The sequence below is a fragment of the Elaeis guineensis genome, chromosome 15 (genome assembly GCF_000442705.2).
Source record: "Elaeis guineensis isolate ETL-2024a chromosome 15, EG11, whole genome shotgun sequence".
Taxonomy (NCBI): domain Eukaryota; kingdom Viridiplantae; phylum Streptophyta; class Magnoliopsida; order Arecales; family Arecaceae; genus Elaeis; species Elaeis guineensis.
The window spans coordinates 72,911,026-72,930,857 of NC_026007.2; the positions used below are offsets into that span (position 1 = coordinate 72,911,026).

Consider the following 19,832-nt stretch of genomic DNA (forward strand, 5'->3'; position numbering starts at 1 on the left):
TAACAACCACCTTTCTTGCATTGTATCTCCGAAGCTTGCAGCTTTGCCTTCTGAGTGCTCTCTATATTAAAGGTAACAATTTGACAGGAATGCTCGAGTTCTCTGAAGGGTTCTATGAGAGGATAGGTGGAAGATGTGCTTCCGGGAACAATCCGAATCTCTGCAAGAAAAAGAAAAAAAGAAAAAGAAGAAGAAGAAGAAGAAGGAGAGAGAGAGCCTTCAGAGACATAAGGATTTTTTTTTTTTTTCAAATTTCAGAAAGCTGTTAATAATTTTTCTCCGGTGCATTTGGCTTGTTCATAAAAAAATTGCTTATTCGTAAACTCTTCCAAACATTGCAAAACTTGCCTCCAGAAAGACAACAAGAACAAATTCGATTATAAAAAAATTGCTTATTCGTACCTTGTATTCTTATATAATGCACGTAATAATTTTTTCCAATTATTCTAAAACAACAAGAACAAATTCGATTAGGCAAAGCATTATAAAGGTAAGCTTGGTTAATCCATCATAGTCTGAACTGATTTTATATTTATTTATTTTCCCATGAAATCTCAGCTGTCTCCACACACTGACTTGCAATGAGACAAATCAAGATCTTGATTTACTTGGATTGGAGCAACTAATGCCTTACTTTATAGCAAATATGTAAATGACATCTAGAAGACTTTATCTTGTATCTCATCAAATATATACTGGCTAATATATCAAGAAAAGTTGGTTACCCAATAAATTACAGATATTAATTGCAATACCACAAAATATATCACTCGAAAACTTCCTGACTTAATCCACATTCAATGATGCATGATTAAACAAATAGTGAAGTAGGAAAAAAAAGACATATATACTAAATTTTCTTTTAATATTCAAACAGAAAGTTACAAAAAGGACAACAAAATTATTTAAATCTGGGAAAAACATCAATCCATGGACCATATAAATCAAAAAACAAAATTGTGCAACTCAATTGGCACCACATCCTGCTAAACCCTGCTTATACCATCTATCCAAATTAACAAGCTAATCTGCAGCATTTGCTTCCCCGCAAATGTCAACTTAAAATCTTCAAGATGACAACGAATGTAGCATATTTCTTCGAGTGAACTATCTAAACCTGCTGGCCAGCAAGTTCTCCTGTTGGATAATTCACCATAATTAGTATATCAGATTCAATCCATGATTTTTTTTATAATTCAATGACAATTTAAAGATCCACTTTACTCTAATGACCAGAAAAGGAAAAGTATTACCTCTTAATATCACTTCTAGGTCAACAATGACTGTCCACAATCAAAAAAAGGCAAAGAAAGATCTGATTGTAGCAAATGATTTTTTTCCCCTTTTATTTAACTACTATAAAAAATCCTTCAATTTATTGGTCATAAAAAAGAATGCTATAATGCAACGACATCTGCTGTAAGAACTAATATGTACAATTTGCTATAGTTTTCAGAGCTGAAAGACCAACTTTTTGTCTCTTCCTCTACATTCGTTCCCACGCTCTGGGGCTTATGATTCTGAATCCATGGAAAAAGTTTCATTGCTGTATTAAGATAGCTGCACAAATGGTTAAACACTCTCCCAGAAAATTAACCTCAATTTCAAGTTGTCTCACTCTCCATAACTCTAGCCATATGGTGAGACATCGTGACTACTGCATGTCTTTCCCTCCTGCCTCAGCCATCTAGAAAACGCAAACTAGGCTACAACTGCTACTCCAGGGATTTCAAGTCCAATAATAAATTACCGGAATCTGCCCTTGATCCTTAAAGCTTTGCTGCTATAAAAACTTTAAGCAGCGAACCAGGTCAACCAGCGAACCCGATCAACCACCGCTCCCAGAAGCCTCACCATCTTGCTGCCTGATTCTCTGCTTTGCTCTGGCTCTCCAGCGAGAATCAGATTGTTGTTGTTTCTTCCTCCTGTGATCCTTCAGATCTCTAAAATTAAAAGAAAACATCACTCATTTCACCAGAAAACAGTTCCAAGAGAAAGCAGCAAATCAGCAACTGAAAAACACATACTTGCAGCGTGGCACACGGCATTCTAACTGGTTGCAAACACGTGCATGTTTGTGCAGAAGATACCAAACCTTCTTGCAGGGTATGCAACCTCCATTGGCACGTATTTTGCATTCCATACTATGGTGGAAGAGACGTTTGATTTTGTAACAAGATGGATATGAGCAATGAGGATCTGGGCATTTCGAGGCATGCACCAAAACATTAAGCACAGTCTGCTCAGAAACAAGTATAGAGTCAGGAGACCAAGCAAAGCTGTCTTATTAGACAAGAAGAATTCCCATGACACCAAATGTATTAAAATGGTGAAATTCCAAGATAATGTCCTGTATCTATCGAAAGTTCAAGTTTAACACCTCATCATTCAAAAACAGTGGAATTAACAGGTTGTTGAAGAGATTGAACAACAAACTCAAGACCCAATCACTTCTATGCATATGCAAGGGTAATAGAGTTTCACCTTTGTATTTTCTCCTTGACCACATTCCCCAGATAGTCAGGAGGATTGTTCTTTAGTTAAATAAAAAATTATTTTTACATGTCTGGTACGCATAAAATTAGGCAAGGATTGAAACAGGGGCTAGGGGCCCTAGGCTGTGGATTTTAAGCAGAAGTGACAAGCTGTGACAGTACATCCATGTATATTTTTGCTCAAGCATATCTTTTGATTCTCTGTTGGGTTTCTAGTCCCCTGTTCATGCCAATAACACCTTCTCAGGGGAAGATATTTAACATATAAACTGGAAAACTAGGAGACATTGGTTTAAATATTTCTGTTATTATTCAATTTTTATTTTAATTTTCTTTAATATTTTTTAGGAGAAAGTTTCTTTAATATAGATCTACAAAGTTTCAAAGCAGCAGCTCAGAGGCTTTATAACCCCATGAACTTTGGAGAGAATGAGAAGAAATAGATGCATGAATTTATCTGCAAAAGCAATATTTCAATATACGCTTAGGTTTGACCAAAGACATACAAATGCATAAGTATAGCAGAAACAATGTATTAAGATGGATCATATGCAAATATACAACTGCTAAACATTTTCCTTTGGTTAAACTATTGCTAAACTCAACATTCACGAGTTTCAATTTCAAAATGTTCCAAACAAGAAATACGAAAAAACATCCAAATGACTCTTCTTAAATTATACACTTTCATATTTGATATTTGCCCAACTCGTAGTCTCACTTGGATTGCGGATACCTATATTTTGCCCTAAGCGCACATTAATTATCAGCTAATTTACATAGGTAAAACACATAACTTGGGGTAGTTTCCACAAATGATGAACAATTGAAATCCTTTCCTGAAAGCAACAATAAACCTTTTAAGGGTTTAAAGTATCCAAATTATTGAGAAAAGATATTTGCAGAAGAATAGATCATGAGGCCCATCAAAAAGTCCTATTTAGAACCAATTTTTGTTCATTGCTCGTGGAAAACAAATCAGGTGTCTGCCTCACAATTATGTCTTAGAAACCAGATTTATTTCAACATAATAAGACAAAGATAATACCTGCAAAGCCAATTTCTTCTGAGCCCGTGTGCACTGTCAGCTATGGTGGCACGACTTACCAATTCATGAGCATGGCAGGCAGTTCCTTCCCGCTGATAGCAAGAATCACATAAATCATAATCAGGGCAGGTCATGCAATGCCAGTTCCGAGTTGTATCCATGTCACCATGACAGACAGTGCAAGAGGATGCAAGAGCAGGTGCAGTTGGAGTATGCAGGTGATAGAGGATCATCATTGTTGAATGCTTTGCTCGGCGGAGGGTATCAAATTGGTATTGGTTGCCTTGACAAAGACCCAAAAACACAGTTCTATTGTCAAAAAATTCACTCTGTATTATTACATCTTTATCATCTGTATCTGGACAAGCCTTTTCCACCTCAACCTGAAATAATCATACAGAATAAGAAAAACTAAGACTGATAAAATTACAAGATGCAACAGCATTTGGGTACTCACTAATTCAAAGGAGTGTTTTTCCCTCGCAGTAACAGGGTGTCTATCCTTCTTATCAAGATTTTGCTCTACGTAGTGGCACCTGCATGAAATGAAAATCAGTGATGAAAGCTGTTAAACATTAGCCCGAAATACAGATGAAATAGATGGAAAGAGTACAATTACCCCCGTAGGTTACAAAAACTTATTGTACAGTATAATTTAACTGCATTTCAGCAATGACGGTGTAAACTTCTCATCCAAACTTAATGTCAAATCATGTATCTTGAAATATTAATCAGTTCGATCAGTTACATAATGAAAGCACCGTGCTGTGCCTCACTCGTCCAAGTACCAACATGCAACCACACAACAGAAGATATGAACCTTGACAGAGACAGGGAAATATGCTTAGCGATATGACCCTTCTCTTATATAGACAATGTTGGGCTACATTCACAATCAACAATAGAAATGTTTCTAAGCATCTCAATCACAGCCACGTGTTTGTTCATCTAGATGAATATTGGTATTTCTAACTTGACACATGACAGACAATATAGAGATATACAGAAATAAACATACTATATTGCCGATTAACAACATTCTTTGACTTATTGAAGAAGTTGTGCTCAAATTATTAGCAAGTGGTTTGACAATTTTATACTGGTCTATAAAATCTATTGAGTTCTCAAAATTTTACAATTAATCCATTGTTTTATATAGAGATTTCAATCAAAATGCCACCAACGATTTTTAACCAATTCCTCCATACTTGATCTTCGAGTCTTCAATGTCAATCTCTGATATTTTTGCCAAGTTAATCAATTTTTGCCCTTAGTGGTTTATTCCCAGTCTAAATTTATTACAAACTATAATATGACCACACATCTCTGCTTAATGGGAGAACCTTTTCTGTACTTCAATTTTCTTTTGTTACTCGACTGCCCTTTTGTAGCTGATTCTTTTTTCCTTTGCAATTAGAAGGGTGTGATCACATCTTTACTAGTCTTCCAATATCCATTGACTGAGTGCTTCCCACCAATCGGTATTTCATTTTTGTTTTGCCACGTTTTTTTCTCCCTAAAGACGTTCTCTTGCTCTTGCTTCTACCTTGAGAAGGAGCCTAGTGCAAATGAACTCAATACTTTAGTTCCAAATCCCGAAAATGTGTCTACCCTCCCAGAGAATCCCCATAATAACATAATATAAAAAGCAAAAGATCTCTCTCACATATGGGATCATAACTATTTATCTTTATCCCAAGTGCATAGCACATGCCAACCACTAGCTAAATTTAAAACGAAAGAAAAAATGCATCCAGTGAAGATATTTAAAAATCGATCACTAGTTAGAATTAGAAAGCTACAAGGATTAATATAATCATGAAAAGAAGCCAGGTCCATAAAACCCACGTTGACAAAAGCATAAAAAAGGTCCCTGAACTTGAGGATACCATAGGCACTCTGAGGCAGGCCTGATTGTAGTGCATAACATTATCTACTTGATGAGGGTGCCAACTAGCACAGTTGGTAGAGTCACTGGAGGTTGGGTTCCAATGACCTAGATTTGAGCCCCAACTGCATCCCAATTTCAGCCAGGTTTTCTCCTATTCTAGTTCATTACAAAAACATCATTCTACTTGACCTTAATGAAGAAGTAATTGCATATGCAGTATGCACTAACTGTGGCTTGTCTCTGCACCTATTCTCTTCAAACACCCCTCTCGAATAATCCCAATCCACACCATCTTCCTAAACAATCGGTAGATGACTTTGGTTTATCCTAAAAAGAAGAAGATGGATTGTCAAGTGTTTGATGACTACACTTGACAATCTAAGCTCTATTAGCCAGCCCTACACCTAGTTCAAGGGTTAACAGTAAAGCCACTCCTAGGCAGGATTATCACACAAGCACCTAATTACAACCATCACAATCTTCCCCCTCCACACAGAAGCTTACTTTCATAATCCCATCTAGCTTTCATTCCCAACAGCTTTCCATGGCTCCCAATTTCTCATCCCATTTGTCAACCTTTAAATCACAGGGTTAAGTATGAAAGCTGATGCAATTGTCAACGTTGAACACTGCAGCTTTGAATTTTTATTAAATCTTGCAATCATGTAATCAACCATTTAAGATCACAAAAGTTCAGTTAAAACATCCAAGCAAAACCTCGCGCTTGAGGGCCAACACAACAAAGGAGAAATTAATGGCATTTATCATACCAATAATTAAAAAGATTGGTCTGAAGAAACTGTACAAACAATGTCTATGCATTGATGATATCAAGTATACTTGTGAAGGTTCCCTTAAAAATAATAATTTAAAAAAAAAAGCCACCATAGATAAAAAGAAATCAAGAGCATGGAACTTCTATTTTTGAGCAAAGTATAAGGACACAAAATACACTTACTGTTCACAAAGTTGAAAGTTCTTGCAAACAGTGCAAACCCATTGTTTCCCAGACTGAACAGGCTGACAGCAATGCTTGCAAGTATGCTGCAAATAGACCATTATGAAGTCTTCCTTCATGGGGCGGATGATTTCTCCAAGCTGATGAAATACATGAGGTAGTAATAATGTGTAATTAGTAACAATAAAAAGACATGAAGTTGACTAGAATCTAAAAATCATATGGACAGATATGAAAAAGAAATCCATTGCAATATATCCTCCATGTTCAGATAAAGAAAATCAGGTTTCATCAATAATAAGCATGTTCAGCAAGAAATGACATTGAAAAAAGATATCGTGATGGAGTACCAACCGAAATGGTATGAGAGTCTATCATGAAGCTAAAGGAAGCCACAGCAACAAAGGTGGACTCAGATTTGTGCACACAAAATGGAAAGAGAAGACCAGAGAAAAACCTAAATAGGAGTTAGGATTTGAAAAGGCTTGTCAGATAGATGATGTAATGCTTCCTAAGCTAGTGTAATGAAATTGGATATGCCTTGTTCTTGGTGTTTGCAGACATATTACTCATTATATAATTTAAGACTGATACGAACCCTTGAGGGAATAAGCTGAATTTGATGCTGAGAACCTCTAAAAACAAGACTTCAGCAACAGCCACAATCAACAAAATTTAAAACAACATACTTCACATGAACCTGCAAATTGAAGTAATAACAAAAAGAAACTCAAAGATTAAAGAAAAAAAATCTACTTGGCGCATTAGAAGAATATCCTTAGGATTTCCAATTGGAGAATCACGTCTGGCAGCCCTTAGCGCCCTTTCAATTGCTGCCTTTGTCCCTTTCTTTTGTGAAACACTCTCATCTTCTCTCTGGAGGAGTATTTCTGCTTCTCCTGGCCAGTAATCACTATCAAAATATGGCAAATGAGCTGCACTAACTTTGGCCTTACATTCACCGGCAGGTACAAAAAAATGGTCATATAGATTGCTGTGCTCCATAACAACATTCTGCTTTGTAGCCTTCCTTATCATTGTCTGGTACCTAAGGATGATCTGAACTAGGTTAAGCCAAACAGAACAGTACAAAAATAAGCACGTGGATTTACATGTTCAAGGCTCACCATTCTCGAAGTTTATCAGATTTTGGCATCTTCTGTATCATAGGATGGCAGTGAAGAATATAATCATCCCGCTTCAGAGATGGACAAGCCCAAATATAGCAGCTAGTAAACCCTCGTTTCTTGCAGTAATCGAGGTACCCTATCTGACAAAAGAGAAATATATGACCATATCAGCCTTCTTTTTCACATAAAAGCTTCTCTTTTAATAGGAAGGATTACAGAAGAATTACAGTTTAGATTTGCAAGGCTGGAAAGTATAATCTATTCATACCAAAATTTCATGATAAACAAAGGTCCGAAGTGCCTCTCCAGTCACAGCTTTTATTTCAGGCCTGAAATATTTGACAGAATCTATGTATGAAATGCATACGCGCCTTTGGTTTGGGCATGCACATTCAGATCCATATTCTTGAACATACATTCCAAAGAGACAAACATCTGCACCTTCAATCTTCTGAAACAATAGAATGGCCTGAAAAGGAACACAAAAAAAAAAAGGAACAAGCTTGGTATGGCTTATATAAGCACTATCAATCTATCTTAATCACATGATAACAATAGCAACTTGCACAAAAAGGAAAACATATATAAGGATAAGTGCTCCAAGATCTACACCTTTGACTTGTAAGGAAATTCTGCTGGGTAGTTTTCTTCTTTAAAAACCTCACGAAAATGTCGTTTCACTTCCAATCTCTTGTCAACTGATGACACCACTCTAACAGTAAGACCCTCAGCTCCTGGTACCTGATATGAGATAAATTACAATCAACCCCAATCAACTATCACTGTTTCTTGGTTTCAGAACCATGATGTTCAGTGCATGCATTATAACATTAACTTCAGAAATATGCTCCCACATCATGTTGTGCAATCTAAGAATGAGAGAAATCCAGTCAGTTGCGGAAGCTGACATGGCAGTCCTAATGTGGAATTACTAGACATAGACTATTGCTCTATTTATAAGGTTTCATCATATCTTGAGAATGTTATGTGATAACAGTTACTGAACATTGAGAGTTTGAGCGAATAAGAGTACTCATATTAAGCAGAGATCTCAGTAAACTTCTATAAGCCTGAGAAACAGAGCTGAATCAATGATCATCAATTTATTTTGCAAATGCATTCAGAACCTAAAAACATAAGTTTATAACGTGTAAAGGGAAGAAAAAATTCCTGGAAATGCTTATCTTGATGAGAAACTTAGAATACAGAAAAACTAGTGAGGTTTTACTTACTGGGCCACTCTTCTTGACACACTTTCAGTGAGGTTCACTGTTCTACATGAGGCAGCAGTTGAATGTTTAATTGACTAAAATCTCAGAACTTCTAATTGTAAGTCAATAATTTTATGATCTTTAACACTGCAATTTACTTATAATCTAATTCAGTATTGTTTGTCACCCGTATAATATTCGAGCTGGCATTGCAACTAGACAAATATACCATGGTGGGCCTTCTTTAAGCCTAATCCTTAGCATGACCATGCAGAGGGGAGAGTGTCTAAGTAGTAGGAACCTTCTAGGTGTCAGCCAAAAAGATCCAGACCAAAAGCAAATACAGGATGGCCTTATTGCCTACCAATCAAGCATGTCCTATAACAAATCTCTTTTGCTCAAAAAAAAAAAAAAAAAAAAGAATTAAATAATTGCCGCTAAGTTATGATCTATATATGCATCCAAAGGTAGTTTGCAGTAACAAAGTCATCAAATAGTAACCACTGAGATAATTCTAGAAGTTTTGTTTTCACTCATCCTAATATCCTACATATACTTATTTCACCCTTAAACACATCAAAATGTCACAACAACTGGATGTGATGAGGTATCTGTAAAATGTGGATCCTTAGTAAATGACAAAGGAGCAAGATGATGTAAAAGTTTACCTCATCAAAATTCTTTCCCAAATTATTTGCCCTTTCCTGTCGTTCTTCTTTAAGGTGCCTAAAAAGCCATTGCTCTATGTGGTTGCTCAGAATGGTTGTTGGCAAGTCCTTCGCCCCAGGAACCACACTTGGTGGTAAGGGCTCTCGTTTACCACTTTCTATTTCCTGTAAGGAGCAATTTGGGCAAGTGTACTCAGCTTGCAGTGCTTCCTTCCTTTTGCCATTGAAAAGAGCACATATTTGATGTTGCCAAGCTTGGCACTTATCACATTGGACCCACTGAAGAATGCATCAACAGAGAAAACATTAGGGATGCATTTTATACAAACAACAAATAGGCATAGCAAAACGAGAGGCACTTACCCATTCAGTTTCAGCATCTGTTTCAGCATAATTCCACTTCCTCTCCAACTTAAACTTTGGAAGATCTTCTCCACCAACCTTAACATTCTCACCAGAACTGTTGTAGCATTTGCTACAAAAAGAGATCCTCACATCACTTCCAAATGTCATGTTATTGATATTTCTCATAGAGTAATATACTCCCTTAGGATTAATTTGCTTAGAACATGATGCACAATATCTAGGAGGTGGTTCAAAAAGAAGCTTGTCCATCCCACACAAGCTGCATAAGTTCTGATCCACTAAGTGTTCCACTCCAACGAATTTTGCTGCCTTTGCTTTCCTCTGAAAGAAAATGAACAGGATAGTGAAAAAAAGCAAGGAATTGCACAAACATTAGCATAAAGCCAGCAAAAAGGAAGTAATGCCTACAATGTCATGGATAATCTACATGCACAAATGCAGAAGATATGAAGAAAGTATTTCAGTCAACAAAAACACATGAGCCATTAATTAGATAACCTGAAAAAGTTGAAGGGAGCTGAGCAATAGAAAGAGTTTACATGTTTGATGGCAAGCTGGACTCATGGCAATCATAAAAGCACCATAGTGAGCACATGCATTATAGGCTATACCCATAACAAAATATGGAAATATTTATTGTGTAACAATGTGACACACATTTTAGGCTATTGATATTCAAGTCTTTGTTCTATTAACATCTAATATTGCAAACAAATCTTGATTTAAGGGATGCAATCATGAAAAGTCCTTGCATATAATTGCTGTAGTCTTTAAAGTTTAAACCCATTGAAAATATGCCAGATGTATCATATGAAATAGGTTTCAAGCATGATGAAAACTTTTTAGCTAAAAATGCTACCATAGAATGCTAGCTATTATATGAGAAAAAAAATGATGGTGGTGGATTGGCAAGAGCAATTGTTATTGTTTGGTAGAAGACGCTTCCCTTGTTGCCACCAGGGAATCTAGAAGGATACCAAGAGACTTTTGAGTTATTATTTATATCTGCCATGGAGATTTAATGAGTTAGAAAGTAAGAATGCATTTTCTATCAATGCTTAACCAGGCCAACCTCATTGTGGATAATACTAAATCAGCCCCAATTGAACCGTCAAAGTTCCAGCATCTAAGAAGTCTTTGACTGGATACAGACTAATGCACCTTGGTGCTTGACCTAAACAGTCAACTCTTTTGTTTAGATTCTGCGGACAGCTAATTCTGTCCCTCATTTGATGATCTCAAGTAAATGTAGATTATAATCTTTCCATGCATCTTTCTAATGCAGGAAATAAATTAAATTTATAACATGAGATATTCTCACTAAGTAAAATACCTATTATTAATTTTTTTTTTAAAAAAAAGTCTCCATGTCACAAGCATGTAGAACACTAATCTAGCTTCACAAGTTTAGAACTTACCTGACCAATGCATTGCTCAAGACTCCTGATATGCTCCCTAACTTTTTCAGGCGTGAATGTATCAAGTAGTGAAACACCTTTTGTATCTGGCTTTCCCAGTTTTGTTCCTGTCACATCAACAACTGATGATGCAGCAACCTTACTCTTTGCCTCCTGCTCAACCTTACCAGCCTCAACCTGAACCTCCATGTCATCTTGTTCACAACAAGAAACAATCTGTGCTGCACTAACAGGCTCAACACTAGAATGTACCTTAGTAGACACCTCCAGGTCATCAACCTTGATCTCACAAAATTTTGCCTGGTTTTCCTGTAAGGATGATGCAGATATCTTTGATATTGGCCTTGTACTCTCAGTATCTATACCGCCACTATTAACAGACATGCTAGCATCTTGGAAAGCTTGAAGCATCCCTTGAGCAGGTTGATGGGTGCAACCCATGACTGGTGATACTAACTGAGAAGTCTCACTTTGCCTAGTATAAGAGAGAGAAGGTTGCTCTGTCTTGGCACGTTTCAATGGAGACTGCTTATACTCTACTGTATCAACAGCCGGAAAAGCAGTCTTTGACACAGTGATAGCGCCATTAATTGTATCCCATGAAACTGTTTTCAATTTTATTCTAACAGGACTGCAAGTTTTGCATGAATTTTCATGGCACTCTCTGTAATGATCAAACAACCTGTTATATTTAACGCACTGCATTGTACAGTGAATGTTGTTACAGTTCAAAATGTGGCTGAGGTTCCGTTTCATTAATATGCACAAAGGAATTTTGCATTGTTTCTGTTGACCCGAACAATTCATCACATGTTCGTATAGAAATAGAATCATGTGTATTTTATGGTACTGCCCATCCCCTTGTGCATATTCAGATTGACAGTCAGTCGCAACCCCATTAGAAGCAGAAAGCTCAGATCTTGTAGGTTTCTCGATGAAAGATTGAGGTAGTTGTTGCCCAGTTACATCCTGTTCTATCAGAGGTTGAAGTGGCACCTGTCCTGGTAAAATGTAACCGTTCATCTGAACTGGTCCATTTAGAGACCCTTCTGACTGAAAACGCTGATCCTTTTGAAAAAGCTGGAGCTGATCAAATTGCTTTTGCGGCAGACAAAACCATTGACAGGGCTGTTGGGTGTCCTTATTTAGCTGCTTATTTTGAAGTAGATGCCCTTGTTCTGAAGGATGTGATTGAGTACCCCAATGAAAAGATTCAACAAGGCTTTGGGATACCGGCAGCACCTGTTGCAAAGTCTGCAGATCTGAATGAGAATACAATCCTGCAGAGTTTGCTGCCATCTTTGATTCCATACATGCGGGGTTCATTATTTCAGAATTCCCGCTCAAACCAAATGATGATGGAAGCATATAGGACATTCCGGAAGAAGATTTCCAATCAGGCATCGCATGCATATCACCTGGCAACTCAAGAAGTTAAATTAAAGATATGAAGACTCCAGATAGAATCCATTGGTTTTAACTGTTGCATATCTGCTTGAAATCCAGCTATGGAGTGCTTGGAAACTTACCATAGAAATGGGACTCCATGCATCCTTCAGATATTGCTGCTCCATCATTTGCTTCGACAGCATTTGTGGGAAGAGCAGGTCCAGCATTAAGAAGTTCATTAGCAATTCCATATGAAGGAATCTGACACATGCTGGACCATGTTTTATCACCAATATTATTTAACACATGGCTGTCATGGCCTCCACTATACTGCTCTGGTGATATTGCAGGATCATTATTGGAATCCCTACCCCCAATATCATGTCTAGATGATACAGACACTGGTTGGGGAATGTGAGATCCTGGTATACCTTCTGGCCAACAAATAGCATTCCCACCAGAACCAACTGAAACATTGGCAACTATGCGATGGTGTTCATTAGGTAGATATCCTGCAGAAATCAGTTTTGTGATTGCAAGGTTAAAATGATACTGAGAACTTAATAAAATAATAATCATTCAGTTCAACTCACTGTGAGATGCAGATAAGTGATTGTCAAGAACTGAGCTGGTAAACAGATTGGTGTTTAGTGAGGAACCATGAACTGTGTTAGATGCCCCTTTATCCGAATCAGTATTTAAAAAAGTTTTATGGAGAGGGGCTGGAGAAGATGCTTCCATATTGTGCGGCATTTCTGAGCCCCAAGTCGTTGAGCCTATTGATGATGAAGAGACAAGGCAAGCTGCATCTTTTCTTTCATCACTGAGCAAATCATCCAGTCTACTTTCCAGTGTACTCAGATTCATATGATGCAACTGAATGAATAGAAACAAACATTGATTTGTCATATTTCAGAAGATGCAACAAGTGACTTAATAACTGCAAAAATTTAAATGAATGAAATAAAATATGCAATCAAAGATGACCACAAAATCTTGTTCCAATTAACTAAAATCAGCTTTGTGAATGCATCTTAGTCATTCATTCTGGTGAGTTGCATCTTAAGTCATCAGTGTGGCAAAACTCTTTTCTTCTCACTTCATGTTTCAGGATGTTAGCCAGTTTAATCATATTAAAAATCATACAAAACCCTGAAACAAGAAAAATCCGTTATGCAGAAACAAAGATCTGCCTCTCCTCCCCTCCCTGCCCCAGCAGTCTGTTACCCCAGATCCAATACTACATGGGTGTGGCATGATTCCAGATGGGTGGCTAGTCAAGTTTAGTACTGAAGGCACCAGATAATGGTGACAATATAAATAGAAGGCTGCCAAAATAGCAGATTTTATGAAGACATGGTCAAAGAAAAGAAATACAGGAGTGACATGGTGTATAAATTCTAAGTAAAATGTGACAAACCTGTGAATCAACCTTTGCAAGAAGTTTTCCCTCCAAAACTTGGGCAAGTTTTTCTCTGTTTTCCACCCACGCAAAACAGTTTGCTTTCTGGTTTAAATATTTTAAGCTGCAAAAAACAATTAACAGATGATTGAAGCATGGTAGTGAAATTCATAATGTACAAACTTTCGACTAAAAAAAAAAAAATCCACCATTTAGAAATAAAAAATTCTTTTCATTTTCATGCTTGACTAGACACATATGTGAAATGCTTCCTTCAAATTTGAGTGGGGAGATAATGAATGCGGTAGAACCTGGTAAGAAATGTTTGCTTGCATTTCAATATATAGAGGTCGTCAACTGTAAATAATAGCTAATAGAAGTGTTCCACAAAATCAGATCTTTCAAGGGTGAGTGAAGCTTAAGTAGTTTTGGCTACTTACATTTTATCACGTATAATGGCATGTATGGTGGACATCTCGTGATGCCTATCCCGCAAATGCAGAATATCTCCTTCAACCTGAAGAGGCCGCAACATGGCGCCATTATGATGAAAGACAGAACTTGGCATGCTCTGACTGTGATGATCTGGAAAATGTGTCAAGGTCCTTCCATGCGAGATCTCAGCCATCACAACTGCCTTGTCACCTAGGATGCATAGTTCATGGTATCATATCTGAATCATTCTTTGAATTAATGAGACTTACTATAAGAGCTAAGATCACAGAGAAAGAACAATGAAGCACTGACCAGACATCCAAGAAAGTCAATGTTATAATCAATGGTTTAGATCCCATAAGCAGAGTCTGCACTGATCTGAGGCTGGGCCAGTATAGTACCAGGACAGTCCCAAATCAGTCCAAAAAAATAAAAATTGAAGTCTTGGGAGCCAGGCCATTTCTAATTCCAGGAGGCAATTGTCCTGAGCCATCTCTGCACAGTACAGGGATGACCCATTCTAGATACATCTAGGGTCCTGGATGTGTCCTAGGACCTGGTTTCTCTCCTATCCGATACAATACTGCCAGAACAGACGGGTGGAAATCCTTGATGATAATGACAAGTTACATCAACCTACTTGCAGAATATTACACTTCTGTGGTGCTACCAGATATGGTGTTGATCAACAGTCCACATGCAATTGTTAATAAAGAGGCACATTCTCTCTTCAAAAATATGTTATAAAATGATAAGCACTTAACAAACCACTGATCATACAAATTACAACACTTACCCTCATCACTATAGAATCCATCATCAATGGGTTATTCTGATTGAGCTTCGCTATTCAAATGCAACAGATTTAGGACACATTAATTATAACCAAAAAATATTAGCAAAACTATAATTTCCAATTATTCCATCATTCTGACACTCTAGTTTTGAAGTTTCATTCAGCAGCTTATATTATGATGAACGAGCATAGGAATCATAAGTCTTGTGTCATTCAATCGTGTTTCACTATTTTACCAACAATCTAGTGGCATGTTTATCACAAGTCAAAACAATCAGTAAATTAAATTTTGACCCTCCCATTACTCCAACACTTTACAGTTAGAAGATTTGAGTCCAATAGCTAACACCATGATATACAATTATAAAAACCACAATTCACAGGTTGTTTTCATTATTCTCAATTTTTTAACGGCAACCAGTATTATTTTACAACACTCTCCAGTTTGAAGTTCAGTCAGTGTTCAATGGACTATGGCATCAAAACACTGCCGTAAGGCCCAAAATTCTAGAGTTATTCTAATTAGGTTCTCTACTTGAAAGTAACCAAAACAGGATGCATTCATTTCGTGTCTACACCAACAGTGAAACTCCGCTTTCCAATTGAGTTATTCTAATTAGGTTCTCTACTTGAAAGTAACCAAACAGGATGCATTCATTTCGTGTCCACACAAGCAGTGAAACTCCACTTTCCAATTGAGTTATTATTCTAATCAGGTTCTCTACTTGAAAGTAACCAAACAGGATGCATTCATTTCGTGTATACGCAAACAGTGAAACTCCACTTTCCAATTGGTCCATTTTTTCAAAGCTTTCTGATTTCAAATTCAATAGCATTCGAACAGCTTACATCATGATGCATGGCTACAGAACCCATGATTCTAGGGTTATCATCTGGATTGAGCTACTTTCTTAGCAACCAATGCTAATCATAACCAAAATAACAAATAAAACTACATTTTCTATAATTTGACTCTCTGGTTACTCCAACGATCTCCAGATTCAAGTTCAAATAGAATCCAATGATCCATATCATGATGCCTAGTCTCTCCCATTCTTCCTCCATCCCAATCTTGATAAATTCAAAATCATACCAAACTCAGAACTCTTATCATATGCATCTAAACAGTTCAAATTAAAAAACAAGCAAAAAAATAGAGAAGAAAATCAAGACTTTATCACATTGCAAGACCCAGAAAAATCCAGCAAAAGTGCCCACTAGGGATTATACCCACAGGAAGCACAATATACCGGCCAAATAAGTAAACAGAATCAAAAGTTCGGTTTTTGGAGAGAATTCGAATGTGAAACCCCGCAACCATAACAAATTCGAAAAAGGCACAATTCCTGAATCAAAAGCATACAATTTTTCAGATAAGAAGGGGGAAAAAAGAATCCACGAACGTTAATCTTCGAAATACCTTAGACGAGGACGCATGATCCGAATTGAGGACCAGATTCCGCTCCGCCGGTAATGGAATTAGAGGTTCCTAGAGATTAGAGGCGCGGGACAGTGGGGTTTAGGGTTTAAAGGGCCGGTCTCCTCGCGTTGCACACGCCGGGAAACGCTTAATTTTAAGGACGGGTGCTGACGTTATATTTACATAAGTCGGCTTTAGGATTCGTGCAATCAGGGGAGGTGGGAGGAGCTTTAGGAGTCGTGAACAAGGAGATCCAGCATCTTCATAACTTTTATTTAACTATAATTTTGTATTAAAGTAAGAATTTTTTTTTGTATCATTTAGACAGGCCTCGTTCAAAATTATTGTCAAATTCAAAAACACAAGGGCGCTTTTTTTTCTTTTCTTTTCTTTTTTTTTTTTTTTAATCTTCAAGACCAGCTCATGATACAGACATACACTTAATCATGAGAGGATATGGCATAACTGAATCATGGATTTAGAGTTTACTTACGGATAGTTAAAGGAATCATCCGGGCCCATTGCTGGGTTACCATGTTTAGTATCCTGGAAGCAAAAAATTTTTGCAAGTCTACTTGATGGTGTCGTTTCCTTTTTTTTTTTTTTTTTTTTCTTCTCTTTTTGGAATAGTAATTTTTATTTATGTTAAATTATAAGAGAATGCTGTTGGTCCAGAAGATTAAACAATTTATCACAGGTTTATGCTTTGTCTTGTGCTCATAACGGCTAACTTCATGTAGTAGTATCAGTTAGGGGAACCAAAAAAGAAACAGGATTGCTTCTAAAATACCTTAGACAAATTTAAATTATTTAACAATTTTTAAAATAACTTTTATTTTAATAATTTTAAAACTGCTCATAGTCCTCATTGCACTGTAAATCTCTACAAGAACATAGAGTTTGCCACGGAGGTTAGATGTGAGGATCTAAAATTTTCACCTGCTAAAATTATATTTATTTTTCTTCTATTAGAAGGCTTTTTTTTTTCTTGATAGGAATAAAGCTTTTTTTTTTTTTTTTTGGGTAACAGAGGAACAAGGCTTTTTCAATCACCATTTGGCCTATAAGAAGTAAGCATGAACCACACCTATTATGCGGCATCATGACGTCGGTGAGACCATCTCTAGCATGCTCCATAAAAGCTCTATAAGGAGCAGGGAATCTGCCCTTTTCTTTTCCCCTTTTTTTTTTTGGGGTGATGCAATGAATCTGCCTTTGGTGCCACAGAATATTACTGAAATGTTGGTTATTATGATAACAATGATACAAATAAATTAATTAGTTATCAGCAAAAATACTACAACCACCATATGAGCAAACACTAGCAGATGAGTTCATTGAACTCCAACATGGATTAAAGATTCGGCTTTGATTCAGATGCTGTATAGGATGAACTGAGCAATTTCGAAGCAGTCCATTTGGTTCGCATGTCATTATCCGTTTGCTTTGGACCAATCAATTTGATACGGACCGGATAGCCTACCTAGTTCAATATATTTTTAAAATTTCATATATATCTCTTAACAACCAAGCACCTAAAACTAATAAACTATATTAAAATAAATTAAAAGTTAAAAAAAATCTTCCTTTTCCCTTATCCTTCTCTCTTAAAAGATAAAAATAAAAAATAATGTGCTATTCTATTTCTCATCAATTGAAAAAAGAATAGAAGAGAAAATCCATTGCTCAAATCCTGGAGCGCATGATTCAAACAAGCTGCAGGTTCAACCATGATTTTAAACGAGGATCAAAACCATCAGGAAAGAAGATATTCTGATTGGACACCTGACCTGTTATTGTCCAATCGGCTCAACGGTTTAATGCTATCCGAATTTTGAAGCATTGAAAATTATATCAATCAACAGATACAGAATCGCACAAAATAATATGATTGATCTCCTGCTGCACCGACTGCTGGATCATATTTTACATAGTTTTTAAAGTGCTCCTTTTTTTTTTTTCGTTCCACCTATGGTATAGATTATGTCGCATTTTGAACCCTGTGCAGAGTGTATTTCAACAGTTCATCTTGTGAAAAAAAAAAAAAAATCAATCATCTTTCAGCACGACTGCAGACAAAAAAATCATTTTATCCGTCGTTATTCTTGTCCCTCTTTTTCCACAAACCATCGCAAATGAAAACAAAAATATAAATTTAAGGCACCTTTCCGCTCCCCGGTTTCATCGATTGGGAAAACAACGTCTCATTAATAGTGGCCACGTCCAGTGGATACTTCAATAGTCGCCTGCCACATAACCCCTTATATTTAAATAATTCAAGAACGAATGAGAAAAATCTACCGTACATATTTCCGGCATTTGGACCCACCCACCGGCCTGATACATGCAATAATTTCTCGAAAAGAACAGAGAGAAGGCTCCACCAACCACTCACACAACAACATGACTAAGAACAATGGAGAACCCACGTAACTTTCTTCTTTTTTCCTTTTTTTTTTTTTTTTACGAGAGCAGCTCGAAAATTAAAACAAAGTCTGAAAATATTACAGCAAATCTATCACAAGTGAAATCAAAATCTCTGAAACATTATACCAAAATCATCAACACGAAGAATCTGAGCAAGGAGATATTTTTGTGCTTGCCCATTTAATCGCCCTCCACCCAAACCTGTTGCACCTGAAGAGAAGAGCACGGATGAAGCTTCGCTAGTAATACACACAGCCCTCCTGTGCCCCAGCAGCTTTTCTAGCAGCTAACCCAAGTTGACTGCGATGTTATGTTACAAGGCAATCAAGACAAGGTGACAATTTTGGAATCTGCTGTCTGCTTGGTATAAAATATCTAAGCTTAGGACAACATAACTGGGACACAATAATTGGCACCTTCCTTTCGCTCGTGCATGAGAGAGAGAGATAGCATCTTCAAAATTCTCACGTATGATAATCCCATTGTTACTTTCAACAATAATAAAAGCGGGCATGCCAAGCCACTGTCAATTAGGACCTAGGCTCAGCTGAGATGGTTTCTGTATTTATCTTTTATTACAAAGACGAGTTGGTGATTTTGGATGGATTTGTCAAATACTCAGGTCCATTCCTACAAAAAAAAAAAAAAAAAAAAAAAAGGAAGAAGAAGGATTTTCATTAAATTTTATATTGTACAGTTTACATACATGAATAAAACTAGGAAAAAATAAATTTACCTCCTTACCAATTTATAGAACCATCTGTCTCGATCATAATCT

General features: G+C 36.8%; 1 protein-coding gene across 1 annotated transcript; it reads right to left on the reverse strand.

Annotated features, from left to right (window-relative positions):
• Positions 1-1,595: 1,595 nt before the first annotated feature.
• LOC105058701 (histone acetyltransferase HAC1) lies at positions 1,596-16,766 on the reverse strand. Its single transcript, XM_010941714.4, is given in 18 exon segments — positions 1,596-1,943; positions 2,028-2,239; positions 3,544-3,572; positions 3,575-3,926; positions 4,001-4,079; positions 6,393-6,532; positions 7,149-7,440; positions 7,520-7,662; positions 7,791-7,991; positions 8,135-8,263; positions 9,402-9,680; positions 9,765-10,088; positions 11,186-12,603; positions 12,715-13,086; positions 13,168-13,450; positions 13,995-14,100; positions 14,417-14,621; positions 16,628-16,766. Coding segments are annotated over 17 exon segments (4,662 nt in total). The 5' UTR covers positions 14,605-14,621; positions 16,628-16,766; the 3' UTR covers positions 1,596-1,828.
• Positions 16,767-19,832: the final 3,066 nt, after the last annotated feature.